This window comes from Meles meles, chromosome 4, assembly GCF_922984935.1.
Source record: "Meles meles chromosome 4, mMelMel3.1 paternal haplotype, whole genome shotgun sequence".
In the NCBI taxonomy this organism is placed as follows: Eukaryota; Metazoa; Chordata; class Mammalia; order Carnivora; family Mustelidae; genus Meles; species Meles meles.
In genome coordinates, this window is record NC_060069.1 from 131703070 (window position 1) to 131717286 (window position 14217).

The window sequence follows — 14217 nt, forward strand, 5'->3', positions numbered from 1 at the left end:
TCCTTCCCAGAAGCAGTTTTGGTAGCACATGGACATTAGTTTTATTATTTTATAAGAAAAGTTGCTATATCCAACCAACTATTGGCTTCTTCAAAGCAGTCATTTCTTGAGCCTATGGAGCAAAAACACTTTTACCAGAGATTCCATTCCAATGACATGCTGATGCATACCTAATTCATTCAGTACACCCAGATTTATTTCCAGATGGTTCTATGTGTTAGGAATTCGTCAGAGTTACTGGTTTTCCATGCCGTCACCAATACTTGGGTTTACCTATCTCCAAATTTTTTAATTGCATGGGTACATTATGATATCACATTGTGATTTTACTTACATTTATATAATTACTAAGGAATCAATGCATCCTCTAAGATACTTCAGAGCTATTTTGGTTTCTCTATCTTAGGAGTTACCTAATCAAATCTGCCTAACTCTTTCACATTATGTCTAATAACTTCCCTGTATTCCCTCTGTATCAGCCATGTTGAACTCCAGAAGACACCCAGAAATACTAGGATTTTGCTACTCTTCTTAGGTTTGCACATTTTTTTTAATTTTCCTGCCAAACTCCCATATACTTCCTGTTCACACTTCAATTATAACACTTTGCAGATTTCATGAAAAGCATTTGTATCTATATTTCCCCACACGACCTGGCCTTTAAAAAAAAAAAGAGAAAAAAAGAAAAAACTTTGCTTTCCTAGCTTCTAAGAAGTAGGAAGTACATAGTGAAAGGTGGTGCAAACGTACACACCTGACTAAAATTTTCTCCTTAACATCATAATAGGAGAGATTTCCTCTCTCTTAAGGTGAAGAGAGGCACGACAAAGCACCACAAGGTGCACACTTAAGGGGGTCTGTCACATTCTTAGAACTACAACCCCCAGCCACATCTACCCGGAACCCAAAAGTCTCACATTTGCCTTTTCCTGGTAACGTGAATTTTTGAGCTCCAGAAGTCCTCTCTTCCTTCATTCAGGCCAAGATCCAAGTTCACCTGAACTGGCTTGTACCTGAGGAAGTGAAAGAAAGATCAAAAAAACAGGAAACAGGCAAGCTTGGATCTTACAACATAGCTAGGGAAGATTGCAACAGTATGAAGCAGGCTGGAACGAGCAGAGAAATGGAATCAGACATGCGTTTGGGGGTGAGGCAGGTACTCTCTTTTGGGGTGTGTCCAGATGCAAGATAGAGAAGTCCATTAAGGTGATGGTGAAAAGTCCAGCCAGACTCGTGTAAACTGGTGTCAAGAAACTCAAGTGATAGACATTGGGTAGTGGGACAGCATGTGACTTCATGCAAGACCAGGAGAGCAGACAGTCTGTCCTACCTGCCAGATGGGTGGGCCCAAGATCCTGAGAATCAAGAAACTAGAGTGTATAGATTTGGAGTTGGATGGGCCTCTCATTAAATTATACGATCAAAGTTATTGGAGAGAATTTAGAGTTTGCCAAGAACAAGATATATTCTAGATCTAGAGAAACAATAGTGGTAAAGACACAAACCAGGGATCAAGATATGTTCCTTAAATAACTATACAAGGGGCGCCTGGGTGGCTCAGTGGATTAAGCCGCTGCCTTCGGCTCAGGTCATGATCTCAGGGTCCTGGGATCGAGCCCCGCATCGGGCTCTCTGCTCTGCAGGGAGCCTGCTTCCTCCTCTCTCTCTGCCTCCTCTCTCTCTGCCTGCCTCTCTGCCTACTTGTGATCTCTCTCTCTGTCAAATAAATAAATAAAATCTTTAAAAAAAAAAAATAACTATACAAGTTGTAAACTTTATTTATTCCCTTATATAACAGATATTTCTGAGTGCCTTCTAGAGGTTAACATGGACATTGATCAAGGGTATAGCATTAAACAGACAAAAGTTTTGGCCCTCAAAAGGCTTAACATTTTATTATTTTTTTTTATTTTTTATTTGTTTATTTGGCATAGAGAAAGAGCAGCAGAGAGAGAGGGAGCAGCAGACTCCACACTGAGCAGGGAGCCCAATGCAGGACTCGATCCCAGGACCCCGGAATCATGACCTGAGTCGAAGGCAAACACCTAACTGACTGAGTCACCCAGGTGCCCCTCAAAAAGCTTAACACTGGAGTGAGCAAATATGGACAATACAAAAGTAAAAAAGTAACATGTAGTCAGATGTTGATAAGTGCCAAAGAGAAAAATAAAGCAGAAAAGAGAAATGGGGGTGTCCCCAGGCAGGGTAGGATTAGGTTGTGATTCCTATTTTGTTGACTAAGGAATTAGACAAGTGAGGGCACACATGGAGGGGGAGAGAGTGAGCTACGTGTTCACCAGCGAGTGGGAAGACTGGCACACAGGTGCGTTGCACACGAACCAAAAGATGTAAAGAGGACTGGGGAAGTTCAAGTAGGGCCTTATGGTCGACTCCCAGCATTTTGGTTTCTACTTACCAGTGAAACACACTTGGAGCAGAAGAGTATGAAGAGCTGACTTGCGTTTAAAGGTGATCCCTGTTTCTGCCGTGTTGACAACACAGGGAAGAGGAACAAGGATGGAAGCAGAGAGAACTGTCCAGGAGCTGTTGTACCAAACCAGCTCTGAGAGAGTGGCTCCGATCGTGGAAGTAGTAGTAGATGGAGCTGGGAAGGATCTAGGCACCTTTTGGAGATATCGTCAATAACACTTGTTGTTGAATTGGTGGATTGTATGAATGGCGAGAGAGATGAGGCAAGGCTTCAGAATTTGGGGCTGAATGGAAAGAAGAATTGAATCACCTATTACCTAAAAGAGAAAGGCTGCAGAGATGTAAATCAGGGCTGTTTTTGAATACCATGAAAATGAGATGATTATTAGTTTGCAGATGGATATGTCATATCGTTAGTTGCATACCACAGTGTGGAGTTCAGGTGAGAAAACTGAATAAAGATATAAATTTGAAGGGCACCTGTGTGCCTCATTCAGTTCAGCATCTGACTCTTGATTCTGGCTTGGGTGATGAGATCGAGCCCCGTGACTGGCTTCTGCACTGGGCAGGGAGTCTGCTGGAGACTCCCTCTCCCCTCTGCCTCTGCCCCTATCTCCCTCCCCCTTACCCAACTCCAGCATCTGAATGCTGTTTTGGTATCTAAAAAATATATGTGTGTGTGTGTGTGTGTGTGTGTGTGTGTGTGTGTGTGTGTAAATTTGAGAACATTTACTTGGTATTTAAATTCATGAAATCAGAGGAAATCATTAAGGCAATGGGTATAGAAATGGTAAAAGGAAGTTCAAGGTCTGTTTTTTTCCCTTTTTTTTCTTTTTTTAAGATTTTGTTTATTTATTTGACAGGAGAGAGGTCACAAGTAGGCAGAGAGGCAGGCAGAGAGAAGGGGAAGCAGGCTCCCTGCTGAGCAGAGAGACTGATGAGGGGCTGGATCCCAGGACCCTGAGATCATGACTTTAGCCAAAGGCAGAGGCTTAACCCACTGAGCCACCCAGGCACCCCTAAAGGTCTGTTTAGAAGTTGAAAAGGTACTGGCAAATGAAATGAGACTGGAAAAGAGCAGACAGCAATGTAGGGAGAAAACCAGGAGAAACAAATGTCCTAGTATCCAAGTGAAGAGACGTAACAAGAGGCGGGAAGGATCTGAGGACAAAATTAAGCAGTGAATTTACCAACATGGAGATTACTTGTGACCTTAGTTCAGTTTTGTTTTTTTAACTGAACATGAGTTTTGCCCAAATGCAGGAAATATTCAATGATATTAGTGATACACATTGTAAATCAGTTGAACAAACAATAGAACACCACGTGTGGGCAAACATAAGGAATGCTTATAGAGATTATACTGATTTTTTTTTTGTCGTGCTTATCCGAAGGCGATAACCCTCAAAGAGTAACTGTTCAAATTACGTTAAAAATAGTAATGTTATTAAAATTATTTACTGCTTTCGGAGGGCACGTTTTGCATGGAGCACTGGGTGTTGTGCAAAAACAATGAATACTGTTATGCTGAAAAAAATAAATAAAATGAAAAAATAAATTAATTAATTAATTAATTAATTAATTAAAAAAGAAAAAATTATTTACTGCTTTCTAATATAATCAACTTATAATATAATATTTCAATTTTATCTCACTATTTTGTAGAATCTTCTGTAATGTTTAATTTTGACTAGTATATTTTTAGTTTCTCCAGAAGGTCCTTAAAAATGACTCTTATTTATTGAATCCTACCAAGAGCCAAGAATTTTACATGGATTCTGTAATTTATAGCTCAACAGAGATATTATCATCATCATTTTCAAGGGGAAAACTGATCTAGACTTTTCTGGGTAACATTGATCCATGTGAACCTGATATTAAACTAACACGATAAAGGAGGAGAGTAAGTTCTCTTGGAACAAAGACAGACTTAATCATTTTTATTCACATAACATTTGCCTTAAGAATTCACTCAGCAAAGGTCCTCAGCATATTTGTTGATTACATTAAACTAAAGCTAAAGCCTACTTTGAAACCATGTAGTTAACTCCAAATCTGGTAATTAGGTGACATATATTCTGGCAAGAAAAATTAGAACTAGACAAATATTTTGTGCGAAGTGATCATATGATGTGTGAGGAAGTAATATAACAGAAAACAAGTAAGCAGTTTCAGGAATGAAGTTGACAGTTTTCTGAGAATTTTTCACGAGAGTAAAATAAATCTATTTTGAAAACATGACTGGTTCTGTTTGACAGATGCAAAAGAATGTTGAATGCAATCTTTAAAGGTAGTCATCTGTATAATTTATGCCTGAATTTCATAAGTAAATTTCCTGCTATATTAGTTTAAAATTACATAATCAAAATTCAAAATCAATAGATAATAAATGCCATCAAGAATTACTGGCATTTTTAATTGGATAAAATTATAAATTCAGTGAATTTTTTCATAAACTTTTTAAAAAACTCCAATACAATTAATGTGCAGTGTTATATTAGTTTACAAAATAGCGATTCAGTAATTTCATGCATTACTCAGGGCTCATCACAAGAAGTGTACTCTTAAACCCCTTGCCTATTTCACCTTCCCCCCATAACCACCAGTTTGTCTATTTTTTCTCTTTTTTCTTTGTTTTGTATCTTCAATTCTATATATGTATTAAATCATATGGTTTTTGCCTTTCTCTGACTGACTTATTTCATTTACCGTTATATCCTCTTGATCCATCCATGCTCTTGCAAAAGGCAAGATTTCATTCTTTTTTATGGCTGAGTCATATTCCTTTGTGTATATACACCACATCATCTTTATCCATTCATCTATTGATGGACACTTGAGTTACTTCCATATTTTGGCTATTGTAAATAATGTTACAATAAAAATAGGGGTGCCCATATCCTCTCCAATTAGGTTTTCCCATTTTGGGGGTAAATAGTGGAATTACTAGATCATATGGTAATTCTATTTTTATTTTTTTGAGGAACCTCCATACTGTCTTCTACAGTGGCTGCACCAGTTTGCATTCCTTCTAACAGTGTGCATGAGGGTTCCTTTTTCTCCATATCCTTGCCAAGACTTGCTGGGGTTTTTTGTGTTTTGATTTTAGTCATTCTGACAGGTATGAGATGATATTTCATTGTTTTTTTTAATTTTATTTCCATTTCCTTGATAATTACTGATATTGAGCATCATTTCATGTGTCTATTGGCCATACAAATGTCTTCTTTGGAGAAATGTCTGTTTATGTCTTCTGCCCATAGTTTAACTGGATTATTGGTTTTCTGGTGAATTCTACAAGTTCTTTACATATTTTGGATATTAACCTCTGATCAGATATATCATTTGTAAATATCAGTCATTCCATCAGTTGTCTTTTTGTTTTGTTAATTGTTAGAAATTCAATGAATTCAAATTGTAAAACACTGAAAGCAATCCAAATTAATCATAACTGATTTTGACCATTTTACATGTAGAGCTCAATGAATTTTTTATTATAATTTTTCTAATATCATAGCCTACTATTTCTTTATATTTTGTAAGCTATTTATTCAAACTATTAACTAATAAAAGATCATCTTCTCTAGGGTAGGAAGAAACTTGTAATGTTTCTTGATTGTATTAAAATCTTTTTAATATAATTTATTGAAATAAGTGTAAAGTTTGCATTATTTTCCCTATATAACGTCCCTTTATTGTTTTATGATTTAAAAGTTGCAGCAAATATTTTAACATATCATGTGGCTATAACATCATATTATTTGACTTATATTTAATTTAGTTACAAAAACATTCTATAGACATTTTCATACAGTATCGTATAAGAAAGCAATTTCTAGATCATCTCTATTTCAGTGTGATTCCAGCATTTCCTTGTATGAGTTTCTTGAGTAAACATTTTTTTCTGTGGTATGACATAAATATAGAACATGATTATAAAAGTACCATACTTGGTGAATTGGTACTGGAGATCTTAAATATCTTTTGAATTCTGATACTTCTAAAATGGTTTCTTCAACTTTTAAAAAATATTTAATTTATAAAAGCAGGCCCATAAACTTTAGTAAGATAGAGGAGAAAACAATTTTGCTTTTTTTTTTCTTCATGTAGCAAAAATAAGCAAATGAAAGATCTATTTCAAAGTTGAAAGTATTATTTGGATGGCATAAACCTTTTAACCTATTAGTGTTTTCCAGTATATATTTGGGTATGTGTAAACATTTTCAGGCCCTCTCTGCTAAGGCTCGTTCATATATACATTTTTTTTTCATTATTAAACATTGATTTATTGAGCACCAACTATTGGCCAGGTCACTGGGACATAACAATCATCCAGGTAGAAGTCCTACTGTCATGGAGCTAATATTTTAGTTGTAGAGAGCAGTTACACTAAAGAAAAAAAAAACCAGATAATATATTAGATGAGAGCAGGTCTTATGAAACACCATAAAAGATATAAATGGGGAGAGGAAGTGGTGGGGAGGTTGAAATATTAAATGAGAAGGTCATATTTGGCCTCTCTGTGTAAAAAAGAAGGCAAAAGAAGGAGAGTTATGTGCCAGTCTGGAAACACTTAAATACATGTTCTCATTTACCAGGCACTATATAATGCTTTACATCCATGAACACATTTAATTCTCACAGTCAGCTGTGAGCTAGGTAATAACTCCATTTTACAGATGGGGAAACTAAGGCACAGAGAGGACTGCTGTTTGTTCAAGGTAATAGGCTATGAGCAAGATTAAACCCAGGCAACTATTTCCAGGTTCTGTGTTTAAACAAGACCAAAACATGCCAGGTATGGGAAACCACAAGGGCAACTGTCTGTGATGTGCAGGTGTTTGGTGTGTTGGTAAAGCCGCCCTGTGGACATGTGGGTGGATGGAGTTGGCAGGGTAGAGGAGGGAGGGGTGAGCCTGGAGTGGGAGGTGGGTGGGATGCAGGTCATATGAGACCTCGTGGATATGAGGACTGTGTGAGAGGCAGTCATTTAAGGCTTGAAAATTAATAAGGATTTCTGCTATGAACTTGGCTAATGTGTGTGCTTCCAATCAAAGACATTTCATAGGGCAGGGAAAAAATGGCAAGAAAACAATAATAATCAGAAAGAAAGGAGAGAAGGTGCCTGAGCTGCTCACTTGGTTAAGTGGCTGGCTCTTGATTTCGGATCAGGTCAAGATCTCAGGGCCCTGGGATTGAACTCCGAGTTGGGCTCCATTCTCAGTGTGGAGTCTGCTTGAGGATTCTCTCTCCCTCTGCCCCTCACCTCCCTACCCCCCTGCTCTCTCTCTCAAATAAATAAATAAGCCTTATTTTTAAAAAAGAGAGAGAGAGAAAGGAAAATATATTAAAAACTCTGAAGCTAATTTTTGCAATCATAATGTACTTTTTAAAAAAGATTTTATTTATTTGACAGAGAGAGATCACAAGCAGGCAGAGATGCAGACAGGGGTGGGGGGGGCGGGAAGCAGGCTCCATGCTGAGCAAAGAGACTGATGCTGGGCTCAATCCCAGGACCCTGGGATCATGACCTGAGCAGAGGCCTGAGCAGAGGCTTAGCCCACCAAGCCACCCAGGCACCGCCATACTGTACTTTTTAAATATCACTCCAATACATCCTACTCTCCTTATTCTGTTATTTTTTTCTCCAGTGTACTCATGCTGTCTAATGTAACAATATGTTTTCAATTTTTCAATAGATTTTATTTTTTTAAAAGATTTTATTATTTGTTTGACAGAGAGAGATCACAAGTAGGCAGAGAGGCAGGCAGAGAGAGAGACAGAGAAGCAGGCTCCCCCGTGAGCAGAGACCCTGATGCGGGACTCGATCCCAGGACCCTGGGATCATGACCTGAGCCAGAGGCAGAGGCTTTAAACCCACTGAGCCACCCAGGCACCCCTCAGTAGATTTTATTTTTAAAACAGTTTAAGGTTCACAGCAAAATTGAATGGAAAATACATAGAGTTCCTATGTACCTCTCCCCGCCCCCCCCCCCCCAGAGGCATAGCCTGCACCACTGTTAATATCCCCCACACCATCAGGTACATTGGTTACAACTGATTAACCTGAGGGACACATGGTTGTTAATCTATGTGGACAGTTTATATTAGGGTGCTATTTTATCCTTTATCTCCTGACCAGAGTACATCTGGTTCACTGCCTTATCTGCAGTGCCTGGAAAATCGCTTCTCTAATAATTGATACTCAAAAATTATTGAGGAATTAATTACTTAATTCAAACAGGACCTTTGTTACCAGGAAAGATCACTTTAAGGCAACCTGGCAAACATGGCCATTTTCAAAACACTGACCTGTAGATTTTTGAGGCTTGTTGAGTCTAACGTTGCAGCAATCCCTACTGCACCCCATGTTTATTCAGAAACTTTTTACTGGTAATGAAGGATAGTTGGAAGAAAGGCAGGCAGGGAAAAGCGGCCCCCATCCTAAGGAAAAAGACCCCATCCTGTTATTCTAGGCTTTACTCGATGCCTCGGCTTTAAGGGAAGGGGCTTACAACTCGTATGTGACAAAAGGATGGGAATGACTTTGGGCATCCTAACCCAGGCACTGGGGCCAGCTCACAGCCAGTAGGGTATTTAAACAGAACGTGATCTGGTGGCGGTTGGCAGGTGGCTGCCCACGTGCCTTCCCATAGTGGTGGCCTCCGCTGTCTCTGATCCCCGAGGCTTGGAAACACCACCCTGGGAGGAGCCCTCCACCCTTTCCCACGGGAAAAACCACCTGATAGGTAGATAGGCGGATAGGTAGATAAGCACCGTGGGCAAAAAACTTATTGGGTGACAGGTGCGTAGAGGGTTAATCAGATTAAAACAGCCCACACCAAAAAGCCCACAAAATCCCCTAGATTTAAACACCAAATCAGCAACCAAATCAACAACCCTCTCTGGTCTCCTCCCTCTTTGCGAGCTTTGTACTATGGCTGAATAAACTTTGCTTTATAAGCAATGGACTTTGCTTTGCTGCCCACCATTCTTGGTCCGGTCCACCCCTTCATTCTGGGAAGCAGTGCGACCAAGAACCGTGGGCACTAAAGGAAAGGAAATCCTGCAAGACTGAGTGCCTGCTGCAAGCCGGTCAGGCTTTGAGGACACAGAACTGGAAAACGGTAAAGATGCCCCCTGGGGTTTTGGGTTAGTATGCTAGTAGACTAGCTCTCGCTGTAGAAGTTGGAACTTGAATCAGCTCTCGCAGCCTCCATATTTTGGTGTTTGATGGCAAGCAGTGAATGGTTCAACAACAAGCCCTAGAATATTCCTTGGCGATATAACCTGATTACTGCGTTGATAGGCTCATTTTTAAGGTTCATTTTTTTTCTACTTCCTATAGATGTTGCAATTGCACATCTTAAATGTTCTGGGACACGCCTGGCAACTCTCTCCCTGTGTTCTTAAATATGTCAGTACTTGTTAGAACCTGCACACTAGTTTTTTTCCTCTGAAATTAGGTCACTACACAAATAGAATCACAATCTCAATGTCTGAGAATGTCATGCTCCTTCATTATCACCAACAAACTTTGGTCGGACAATGACTCTCAGGCAGGAGAGAAACTGCTCACCCATTGTCCTCAAAGAATTTATTTGGATTCCAAATGCTTTTCACACAGAGGGGGGGATTTCCTAGGCATCTGGAAAATCTACCTCTGTTATTTGGCATACTTTTCCTGTAATACTTTTACAAGCTGTAACTGCTCCGGGTGAAAAAATTTCTTAATCACCGTTACATGCTTTCTACTAGAAGGTCTACAATATTCGTTGCCACTGTTCATAAAATAATCAAGAGAAATAATTCAGAAAGTTGAAATTAGCATACCTACTTACCAAAAAGACAAAGAAATTATTCCTATTGATTAAAAGAAAAATGCAGATCTCTTTCTAAGTGGCTTGCTTTTAAAAATGTGTCTCATACAGCACTTGCTTATACAACTGCTTTAGTCTTAATTATTTTTCAGAGTAAAAACTAAACTGAATAAGTAAAGCAGATAGTAAACTAAAGAGCTTTGGGGGAAAAGAACTTGTAAGACTCTCTAAAAGGTGAAATAAACTTTATAATATCAAGATAAAATGTTGACTTAATGGTAAATCCTAGGGTATTTAATTCCTCATTAAATTTAGATTTACATTTTTATGGTCTTGAAGGTCATAATTTATTTATGCTGAAGTGTTCGTTTTCCTAAATTGCACTTCTGTTCTTTCAAGCATAACAATTTGAAAATGCACTTCTTAGCCCTATACTAAAGGATGCCAACTGTTTTATCAGTGCTAAGATTTAGAGTCTAGTCTAGAAAGATTCTTTGAGCCATACAGGTCTGGTTCTTATTGTGATGCATGTACTTCAGATGTATTTGTATCTTCATGGCACATCACAGGAGTTATAAACCTGAAGAACTTTGGAACATAAAGGGCTCATTCAATGCAATGTTATTATTTTCCAAATGCGGAATCAAAAGACCAGAAACTGAAGATCATTGCCAAGGGGCATGTAGCTAGTGAGAAGTAGGTGTACATCCTAAGTCTGGAACTCTGAGGTGTGCTGTGACTACACAAGGTTGTGTATTTCCAATGTTGCCACCCTTCTGATGCTTATTTCCCTGGTTTATAGCAGGGGGCCACAAGTTTTTTCTTTTAAATACCAGATACTAAATATTTTAAGCTTGTGGACCATACAGTCTTTGTTACAAGCATTCATTTCTGTAGTCGTAGCATGAAAGCAACCATAGACAAGCTACACACAAAGAAATGAGTAGGGCTGTGTTCCAGTACAACTTTATAAAAAATAAACTTCGAGCATGTGCACCCGAATGTTTATAGCAGCAATGTGCACAATATCCAAACTATAGAAAGAACCTAGATGCCCATCAACAGATGAATGGATAAAGAAGATGTAGTATATATACACAATGGAATACTATGCAGCCATCAAAAGTGCCGAAATCTTGCCATTTGCAATGACGTGGATGGAACTAGAGGGTATTATTCTGAGCAAAATAAGGCAATCAGAGAAAGACAATTATCATATGACCTCCCTGATATGAGGAGTTTGAGAGGCAGAGTGGAGGGTTTGGGGGTTAGGGAATGGAAAAAATGAAACAAGATGGGATCGGGAGGGAGATAAACTGTAAGAGACTCTTAATCTCACAAAACAAACTGAGGGTTGCTGGGGGGAGTATGGAGAGGTATGGAGAGGGTGGTTCGGTTATGGACATTGGGAAAGGTATGTGCTATGGTGAGTGCTGTGAAGTGTGTAAACCTGGCGATTCACAGACCTGTACCCCTGGGGCTAATGTTAATAAAAATAATTAATTTAAAAAACTATGAAAAAAAAATAAAATTCAAGGGACACCCTGATGACTCCGTCCATGAAGCATCTGCCTTTAGCTCAGGTCAGGATCCCAGGGTCCTCAGACCAAGTCCTGCATCAGGCTCCTTGCTCAGCGGGGAACCTGCTTCTCCCTCTACCTGCAGCTCCCCCTGCTTGTCCTTCTCTCTCTGACAAACAAACAAACAAATAAATTATCTTTACAACAGCAAGGGCTGATTCTATTTTTTTAAAAATTGAAAAATAAAGTTAGAAATTCATGTAATGTTCATTTTTACCAAAGAGTATTCTTCGTTTGAGTTATCTCAACTATTTGACCATACAGAAACTATTATGAGTTCATGGACTATACAAAGATAAGCCGTGGGCCAGATTTGGTCCTTGGACCTTAGTTTACCAACCCCACATACAGAGCAAAGGTAAGGATGTTTTATTTTATTTATTTTTTGTAGTTTCAAGTGTTTGTTTAAATTCCAGTTAGTTAGATAGTTAACAGTTAGTTAGTTTGTTTAAATTCCAGTTAGTGTAATATTAGTTTCAGGTGTAGACTTTAGTGACTCATCGCTTTCACATAACTCCCAGTGTTCATCACAAGTGCTCTCCTCAACCCCCATCACCCATTTAACTCATCTCTTCACCCATCTCCCCTCCAGCAACCCTCTGTTAATTCTCCATAGTAAAGAGTCTGTTTCTTGGTTTGCCTCTCTCTCTCTCTCATACAATCTTTGTTCATTTGTTTTCTTTCTTAAATTCCACATATGAGTGAAAGCATATGGCACTTGTCTTCCCCGGCTGACCTATTTCACTTGCACAATACTCTCAATCTCCATCCATATCATTGCAAATGGCAAGATTTCATTTGATGGATGAGTAGTAGTCCGTTGGGTAGGAATGTTTTAAAGCATGTTGCCTATAATCTGTAGACAAACAAGATGTCCACTTAGAAAATTTTAAATTTCCATTTATAATTTAGATCATCCTTTTAAATTGCTAATTTTTCTAATGCACATGTTAATATGTTGGTAACTATAAATTTAATTTATAAACAAAATATACACATTTATTGGAAGTTTGCTCAATTATTTTTAACACATAAGGAGTTGCAATAAAAAACATTTAAAATCCACTGATCCATCACAAAACAAATGAACAAAGGGAAAAAGAGAGAGAGAGAGAAAGGCAAGTCAAGAAACAGACTCCTAACTATAGAGAACAAACTGATGGTTACCAAATGAGAGGTGGGTGGAGGGATGCAGATTAAGGAAGGCACTTGTGAGGAGCACTGGGTGATGTATGGAAGTGTGAAACCACTATACTGCACCCCTGAAACTAATACCAGATATCTGGTCCAGATAACAGTAATCTGAAACTACCAAGGGAAATTTAATAAGAATATGCATATATAATATTGCATGAGTACAGGATGGGAATTCTGATATATAAAATATAGTTAATTGGGGCATCTGGGTGGCTCAGTTGGTTGAGCGACTGCCTTCGGCTCAGGTCATGATCCTGGAGTCCTGGGATCGAGTCCCACATCAGTCTCCCTGCTCGGCAGGGAGTCTGCTTCTCCCACTGACCTCTCTCGTGCTCTCTCTCTCTCAAATAAATAAATAAAATATTTTAAAAATATATATATATAGCTAATTATACTACTTCCACAAAGTTGTGTCAGTTAAAGTGTTAGAGGTCAAGCGCCAATATGGACTTGGGACTTAACTAGATACTAAACAATAGTTAGTATTCTTTTTCTTTTTCTTTTTTTTTAAAGATTTTATTTGACAGACAGAAATCACAAGTAGGCAGAGAGAGAGAGGAAGGGAAGCAGGCTCCCTGCTGAGCAGAGAGCCCGATGCGGGGCTTGATCCCAGGACCCTGGGATCATGACCTGAGCCGAAGGCAGAGGCTTTAACCCACTGAGCCACCCAGGCGCCCCAATAGTTAGTATTCTTTTATGTGATAGCAGTTCATGAGGAAAAAGTAGCTACTCAGCCAGACATTAAAAAAAAAAAAAAAAAAGACTGAATTAACCTTTAAGAGAACACTGAAAAATTGGGGCGCCTGGGTGGCTCAGTGGGTTAAGCCTCTGCCTTCAGCTTAGGTCGTGGTCCCAGGGTCCTGGGATCGAGTCCCACATCAGGCTCTCTGCTCAGCAGGGAGCCTGCTTCTCCCTCTCAATCTGCCTGCCTCTCTGCCTACTTCTTCCTACTTGTGATTTCTCTCTCTGTCAAATAAATAAATAAATAATCTTTTAAAAAAAAGAGAGAACACTGAAAAATAATTAACACATTTACTCCACACTTTTACAATGCTTTATAATTTTCAAGGCACTACCAATTGTATTTATCGGAAGTTTGGTCTTCTAACTTCCACTGGGGAAGGGAAATGATAAACCAAAATTATACTTTTAGCTTGTCCACCACTCAGAATGATAAGAATATTGAGAAC

At 38.8% G+C, this 14217-nt stretch overlaps 1 protein-coding gene across 1 annotated transcript in view; it reads right to left on the reverse strand.

Moving 5' to 3' along the window:
• LOC123940780 (B-cell CLL/lymphoma 7 protein family member C-like) overlaps positions 1–14217 on the reverse strand; it is a 134110-nt gene that overhangs the window by 12450 nt on the left and 107443 nt on the right. Inside the window, 2 exon segments of the mRNA XM_046003691.1 lie at positions 9420–9547; positions 10110–10211. Of these exon segments, the coding sequence (XP_045859647.1) occupies positions 9420–9547; positions 10110–10211 (230 nt within the window).